An 8,147-nucleotide genomic window follows, 5' to 3' on the forward strand; every position below is an offset into this window, starting at 1 on the left:
ACACAAGTTATTGTAAAGCAAGACATTTTCGTGGCATGAAATTTCCGCGAATTGGAACCAGCAGCTTTATCGCGGGATGAAACTCTTGCAAATTGCCACTGGCATTCAATGCATGCAGTGCAGACAAGAACTTTCGTGTGCATTTTAATTTTGCAAATCTTGGCTCTCGCAAACTTCACAAAATCAAAATGCATAATATAATAGAAATATCTGGTTTTACAGTATAGGGCAAAGCTCAAGTGAGAAAGCAGAAATAATGTAATTCATGATGAAAACGCATATCGGTAGACACTTTCTTAGGGTTATTTCCTTCACAGGAACCAATGTCATGTTAAAGATCATAGATTTAGCCTTAAATGCGGTATTCTTAAAACCAGACTGTAGAATTAATAAGGTGCTTCCATGAAACAAGTACAGTAACTCTTCTTCTTCAGCTTTGTGTGGATAGTCCAAATATGCACCACTGAACACCATTTCTCACATTTACTACAAATGCTATTTGTAGCAAATCCTGTGAAAAGAACATAAATTTTAAGCAAAAATCTTCAGCTAGGCCAGCTGCTGCCTTGCATGACTGCAAAAGTAACATGAGTGTTTGTATCAAACTGTCATTAAACTGTTTGTTAGTACTTTTAATCAGATAATCCAATTCCATAAATTGATGTCGGTCACATGGAATAGCACAAGAAGATTTGTGCCAAATGCGTTGAGCACCCACTGACTGATAGTCAAACTGCTTAGTGCATGTAACTTCAACAGCTAAGTTAAATGACTACATCTGGTTAGCAACACAGTAGGAAATGTACACTGCTTCGCACATTGCAAGGTACTGTAAGTAAATGACATTAATTTGTCATATATAGATATGTGGTGCGTCATCACATTACTCATATGAAGTCGGAGATCATAAAAGGAAGGAAAATGCATGTAAAGCCGACTTAAACAATGTAACCTTTGCAGTTTTCAAATTTTCATTTGATTTCTTAAAAATATTTTCCTTGCAATAAAGTAGGCCTATTATATATCACTTTAAAGCTTAGCATCTGGAGAATTCAAATCTGCCAAAAAACAAACAAAAAAATTTCCTGACACTACATGGCATTTGTGATGACGCATCACATTATGTATCTCACTCATTCTAGAGTCACATGGCGTGACGCTAGATCAAACCCATGACGGAAGATTGCCTCATTTTGCAGCACTTTGTTAGCAGGTTGTTAGAGAGAAAAGTCAGTATCTACACGGGTAATATTTCAAGTTGCACAGAGGGCATTTATGCGGGCTGTGGCAGTGATAAATGTTCAGCCTACCAAATGGTCAAAAGCATGCCAACAACAACAAAAAAGAGAGACATATGTATATATCGCATGGAATAAACACAGCCAATCTACCACAAAAGTTATCAAAAATGTGTTTTTCAGGTAATTGTTATATTCTTATGCTACAATAGCACCTTTCAAATAAAATGGCAAAATAACATCTTATAACTACATTTAAAGTTGAAGAGATATACTTAAGGTAACACTCTGGGTATATCTTTGCTCCAAATAGCACAGAGATCTATGCACCACCTCTTGCATGTAGCAACTTGACCTAAATATCTGCCTGATGTATGCAGCTAACATTTGAAGAGTTGGCAGTGAGATATACAAATGAACAATGCAGAATGGATTTTCCTTTTCAACAAAAGTAGTCCTTTCTTCTGTCACTAGTCCTCCAGATATCAGATGAAAATACAATAATTCCAAAGTAAGGATGCGTACAAAATAGAGTGATAAACAAAATGATGTTCTTAGTAGAGGTTTGATCTGGCAAACCAATTTCAAATCCTCTCCTCAAGAAATAGTAATAACAATAAAAATAAAAAAATAAAAACAAAAATTACAGGGTTAAAGGTTACATGCACCAACCGTTAGCTGATATCAGTCTCCACAAGCTTAAGACAAATTGGCTATGTAAAAAGTGTGGGAGCCTAAGGAGCATTGTGTAACCTACAACCTCCAAAGATCTCACTCCGTTGTAGACAACGGTTTTTCTCAAAGCTGCACTTGGGCATTATTCAGCAATATCAACACGAGAATAAATAAGAAAATAAAAAACAAATTGTACATTAAAAAATCATGACAAAATATCTTGCTTGGGAGAGTTGTGTTTAACATGTACATGAGATTATAATAAAGTGGTGTCTTCAAATTTTGCATATACATGTATACCCTTTGTGTTTTAATGTGGCAGTGTGTATTTCACCTATTTCAAACATGTCAGTCCATCGGTAGAAATGTACAGAGACCAAGAAAATAACTGAATTGAGCTTTATGCTACACAGTGGACCACATAACAAGATTCGTAATTTAGTTCTACTCGATCAAATATACAATATAACAGATTTGTCCAAAATTTGTTTCAATCATTGATATATTTTAGAAAGCACTTGGGCCTGTTGATTAGCATTTCAAGAATAGATACATACATGAATTACTTATAAGTGATCTATCATAAATATATATAGCTGTTCATATCTCTGACTTGTCATTCTTAAGACAAGGAGTATGTCCACATCAACCTCACAGGAGAAATTTACATCACACAATAGTTTCCTATGAGAAAGAGAATATAATATTGTTATCTTGGCTGAGGATAGAATAAGATTGGCAGTGTTGATGGAGAGATATGACATGGAAGGAGGTGGCTACTTCCAACTCCTACATCCATTAGGACAGCATTTATTGTGTTAATCACAGTAATGATAACATTTGTATTCCCTCTATTGTCTCCCCATTAAACCTTGGCTACAAAATATAGTTTCATGTCGTTATCCCTCAAATGCTCAAGATTGAGATACAAGTTGCGAATCAGTGTATCACACTGAAACACTGGTTTTCCTGTTGAATCAATCATTTAGTCATGGCTAAGACAGTTCACTGAAAGAAGGTGAGTAGAGTACGTAATAACAAGCCAGAAAGAGGAAATTTTTTTACAGCTTTCCTCAGTTCACTGAGATGCTGCTAAGTATGTCCAATGAGAAAGTCAAGCTGCCATTGGGTGGAAGTGTGTAAGAGAGTGTGAAAAGTCCTGGTATGAGGATCAATGAATGGATGATGTAACAACAGCTGTGTGCACACTTATTGTCTACTAGTTTTGGAACACCTACATCCGCTATTCTTGCTAACACCCAGGGTGCAGAGTGCAGTTACAAAGGTCACAGTTCTGTGAAGGGGAACCTGGCTAGCAGGAAACAGCTGCTATGGCTTGTTGTAGAGATGGTCTGAAGGGAGAATTCAATCTTAGTCAGGCTGAAATGAGTTAATGACCATGGCAGGTGGCCTTGAGTGGTCAGTATGACCCTCTGGACAGGTTAGCAGAATTGATGATGCTTCGTCTAAGGACAAGAAAGGTATGGAATACACTATTTGAAGAATAATAATAAGAATATATGATGGCATGTGCTCATTTCTCTTGACTCGATTTTGATGCATTCCGATGAGTTGGCCCTGTAGTACATTCCGAGAGTCTGAGATAAGTTTCGATTGGATCATAGTCTCTTGTGTTCATGTACTCTGATATTGAATTAGTCTTTTTGCGCCTCACTGGCGATGAGTCTGCCGAAGACAGATGGCTTTCTCTGGCAGGTGAACTGTTTTGCCTGAGCGGTGGATGTCTTCCGCGCTGCTCCCTAGAGTGCACTGGTGAGGTCTTTGGGGAAATGTCACTGAAGTGCATCAAATCTTGTGGTTCTACATCTATCAGTCTCTCTGGCTTGACTGAGAAGTCAATCCAAGCCGTGGGTTCTGACAGGTGTCTTTGCAGTTGCCTTGGAGACACACATCGCAGGACGCCAAGTCTCGGCATTTCTGGCGATCGCCACGGATCCTGATTCTCGAGGCATCTGGTGATATACTCACTGGAAACATAAATGTCCTCGTTGCCACAGTTCCGTAGTGTGAGGCCGCAGGGCACGGTGTGTAACCTTTGCATGTGCACACTGGCCTTGTTTTCGTTTTGACACACAAAGTTTGAATTGCAGTCTGTAAGGGGCAGCGATGATGTGTCCACCCCACCCTCACTCTTCGCTTCCTCATTTCCTACATACCCTGCGTTCAAAAAGGCACTTTTCTCCGTCGGCTGTGACTCGCTCAGACTTCGCAGCAGGGCTGCTGGAATGTAGCCCAGCTCTCTGCGGTCATTGTGTCCAAACCACCAATTCTTGTTGTCCTTTTGTAAAACTGTCAGGAGCTCTCCCTCACAAAACGACAGCATGACTGGGTCGGGTGCTGCATAGTCCTGCATGGCCACATACTCCTTGTGCTCCACGTGGAGCGGGATGTAGTTGTGGTTGTCTCTGGGCTGAGGTAGAGGCAGCAGGGATGTTGTTATGGTAACAGGCGTTGTCCGGAGTAACGGCTCTCGCAGCACCAGGCCTGGAGGATAAACAACATGAAACAAGGTATTGATTGAATAAAGTTGACTAACAGGATGAGTCAAAGTCAAGCTTCTCAAACTGTAATCATTCATGCTGTGTACAGATGACAGAATATGGTCCCTGGGAATGACAGCAAGCATTGGATCAGGGCTGCCATTCTCTGGAGATTGAAAAATATACCGATGCAAAGCAAAATAAAACATACAATATTTAGGCAACAACCAGACTTTGCTATGAATGTACATGATATTACGCATTTAAACGTGCATAACAAAATTTTAGAAATAACAAATAATTTCACTGCAGTACAATATTTTCTTACTTTGGACAAAGAAACAAAAACTTCATATATGGTATTAAAAAAACATATATATTGGCAGTTCGAAAACATACATGTTTGGACTCACAGTACAAAGAACCATATGCAAGAGCATGACTAATTGTGTAGAAACCTATCAAAGTGACAGATATGCAGAAAAACAGAAAACATGTTTTGAACTCTAGTAATGTAAAATCTATTTTGTAGAAAACATTTCACTTGAAGCCATAGAATGCAGCTGCTTTAATGACATGAATCCATTTTTACAGAATGTCACTGATATTTGTTTCACAAACCCAGCCTTATCATCCTTCTTCAATGCTGTTTCTACCGATTGGAAATACATTTTTAGAAACTATCTAGCTGAAAAACAAACCAGTCTGATAAATGAAATCTGCCACCTGTCTATATCCAACATGACAAGAATCACTGACACAGGACATTATGCTGGTAAACTTATATCCCTTTCAGTAACTCCTCTGGCTTGGGCCAGGCCCAATCTAAGTCGCAAAATTTGGAGTTTATGTCTATGAATGGGTCAGGCCAAAGTGGCCTGCGCCAGGAGTGGGCTATTTTGGCACTGCTGAAGCTACCACCAAGTGCGGGTCAGGCTCAGGCCTGGTGCCGATCGAAGAGTTTATGAACGGTAGCAGCGCCAGGCTCGGGCCAAAATTCCTTGCACGGTCCAAGGTCACAATTACCTGGCCGTTCCCTCCGCCAGAGCGCGTGTTCAGTTACCCGGGCAGTTACCCCTTATGTGGCTGAGTTCGTGAATGGATCATCGTAAAAGTAGCGTGGCTCTGCTGTAGTTACTGAACGCAAATTTTACTGCTTGGCATGGGCCAAATTAGCTCGGGCCAGGAGCTGGCCAAAAATACATGAATTACTGAAAGGGGTATGAGAGCTTCAGACTTACCTGACTCATCGAGAGGAGTTGTTCGGTAACACTGGATGAGATTCCTAAGATCACAAGCCTGGATATCACGACCGCGGTCCTCGCTGCGATCTCTTCTGACGTAGAACATGGACTCTATCGTCTCTATCAGATAATGGTTCACATGATTGCGGGTGCACACCGAGATCACAAAGTGCCCTGTTTGAGTTCGTCAAAATACAAGGAGACAACAAAATTAACTTCACATTTGTGTTTTTCCTTAGACTTTGGAAGACTACATAACATACTTCCTATTAACCAACACTGATCGATTATTGAAGACTACGCAGAATATTGCCACATGATAACATCACATGAAACCAACACATCCCACAGGTTGGTAACTGTTTGACTTCATGAACATTCTCACTTAAATACATATCATATTTTTTGCATAAAAAGAACATATTGTTAATAGATATATGAAAATCATGGAAAACTGAACTTCACTGCAAAAAGAAACACAAAATTTGGTGTGCACACTCATCAACCCTGAAAAGAAGATGACGGTGTAGGTCAGGTGACCATCTACAAACAAACATATTATTGTGATGATAATGAACACTCCACAGTCACTCTTATATCATATATTATTTGAGGGTTCAGGCAAGAAATCCATCTGGGCAGTTCTGCAGTTAGGTGGACATGACATAGATAAAAGAAATGTGCCTCTTTATCTTACTCTTTAATTTAGGTATCAACTAATGCCATGGATGTTCACCAATCATTAAGGTCTTTCAAAATCAGTAGATTTTATTTTTCGTTTTTATTGGTTTTGCAACATCTAAAACCATCATTTAAAATGTATGTGTGGGACTAGGGATGCTGAAATTCACCTAAATGCAAACTACAGTGGGTTCCTTTGAAAACTTTTCCTCCAAGTTTTGCTAAAGGGTAAAAGATGAATACATTTAAATACTCCAGAATTCATGTGACATTTTGTCAATTACAAAAGGGTGAAATAACCTGCGGAATTACTCCGGAAAAATGTAACGTTACTAACTGTAACATTACTAACCATGCTTTGGGGGGTCTAGCTAATAAATTATTGGTCAAACTGCTAAAAATATTTGCATGAACACTTGTCATGATGCAATAATTGAAATTAATGCAACACTTTGTTTGAAGTAACTTGAATTTTTGCACACTTTTTGTTACAAGACATTGATTTTTTTGTCATGTCCTTTTTTTGTAACATTACTAACCAGCCCTTTTAGTTGCAATAGCAATTCTAATATTTATTGGACTGTATTCATTCTTTTCTATATCATAAACCTGGAAGGATGAACATGTTTTTAACATGATTTTGACTTGAAATGCATGAATGGTGATTTAGTAGTAAAAATAAATATCTAAATTTGCTTAAATGTAACGTTTCTAACCGCGGAATTGCCCATCTGATCATTGATAACAATTTTAACTATTTTTCATGAGGAGTGATAGGAAACAAAACAAACAAGCAAAAACTTATAATTTTTATTCATAAGATCACAACATCTAAAACTCACCTCCTCTATTGCTGCTTTGTCTAACAAGAAAAGAACCTTCCTTGCTGGTGTTCTGGCCCCGAAGTGGGCTTCGCAGGAGGAGTTCCTCAGCCACCTTGCGCTCCATGAGACCATGGAACCAGAGGGGTACCTCAACCAGCTTGCCCCGCCCACAGGCCGGCGTGTGGTGATGGTGGCTGCGAAGGGCACACGGTGAGTTGGGCAGGGAGCGGTGCTGTCGCACTTTGGATGGGGCAAACATGCTGCAACTCCTGGAGAGAAGAAACGGAGAAGATGGGAGTGAGATGGAGAGATGCATCTCTGACGGAGGAGATGTTTCACTGGGGGCGTGTGGGTCTGGACTGACAGCAGACAGAGAGGGAGACTGGAAGCTGACATTCTGACTACTGCTGGAGACTGAACCAGACCAGACCATCCCAGCCCACACAATCACAAACATCTCATGGAAGGAGAAGCCATAAGTTACATTCACGTAGAGGCTGATCATCAATGGTAGCTATTCAGTGATGACAAGGGCTTACCCCCTAAACTACAATGAGCCTCCATACCTAACCTTTAAGATTAAACTTTTGAGCAAGAGTCCAACTCCATGATCAACCAAACAAATGGAAGAACACACACAGTGCTGACAATAAACCTGGTAGTTGTGTGACGATACAGTAGTGTACTCTACATACATGTACATGAGGTTAATCTTGAAGATACGGGGGATACAGTTCACAGAGAACTCACTAACTTTCAAGTTTGTTGATTATCATGTCCATACAACTTGAAACTACAAGTGAGGACCCCCCCCCCCCCCCCCCCCCCCCCGCAGTTCGTGGATAGAGCATAAACCACATAAAATCTTATAGTATATCGCTTTTTTCTACATAGTGCATCTACAATGTACATGGGGCTAAACTACAAGCTAATCATGAAAGCTTAACATTTCATTCTAATCTCTAAGATTAGGGACAAAAAGTG

General features: G+C 39.7%; 1 protein-coding gene across 1 annotated transcript; it reads right to left on the bottom strand.

The window, feature by feature from the left end:
• Window positions 1–1,623: 1,623 nt before the first annotated feature.
• LOC139725800 (uncharacterized) lies at window positions 1,624–7,668 on the bottom strand. The gene is made up of 3 exons (XM_071636879.1): window positions 7,182–7,668; window positions 5,656–5,832; window positions 1,624–4,418 (listed from the first exon to the last, which is right to left on the bottom strand). Exons 1-3 carry the CDS (start codon window positions 7,666–7,668, stop codon window positions 3,448–3,450), a joined length of 1,635 nt encoding a protein of 544 aa, XP_071492980.1. The 3' UTR covers window positions 1,624–3,447.
• Window positions 7,669–8,147: the final 479 nt, after the last annotated feature.

The sequence above is a fragment of the Diadema antillarum genome, unplaced genomic scaffold, assembly GCF_040938485.1.
Source record: "Diadema antillarum isolate AM-2024a unplaced genomic scaffold, OU_Dant_1.0 seq00000059_RagTag, whole genome shotgun sequence".
Classification (NCBI taxonomy): domain Eukaryota; kingdom Metazoa; phylum Echinodermata; class Echinoidea; order Diadematoida; family Diadematidae; genus Diadema; species Diadema antillarum.

What these genes read in the sequence shown, in the direction of transcription:
- LOC139725800 (XM_071636879.1), bottom strand. Translation starts at nt 7,668, where the DNA reads ATGATCAGCCTCTACGTGAATGTAACTTATGGCTTCTCCTTCCATGAG. An exon ending in ACAAAGCAGCAATAGAGGAG is followed by an intron (nt 5,833 to 7,181) that starts GTGAGTTTTAGA and finishes GAACTCAAACAG; the next exon opens with GGCACTTTGTGATCTCGGTG. An exon ending in AACTCCTCTCGATGAGTCAG is followed by an intron (nt 4,419 to 5,655) that starts GTAAGTCTGAAG and finishes TTTATCCTCCAG; the next exon opens with GCCTGGTGCTGCGAGAGCCG.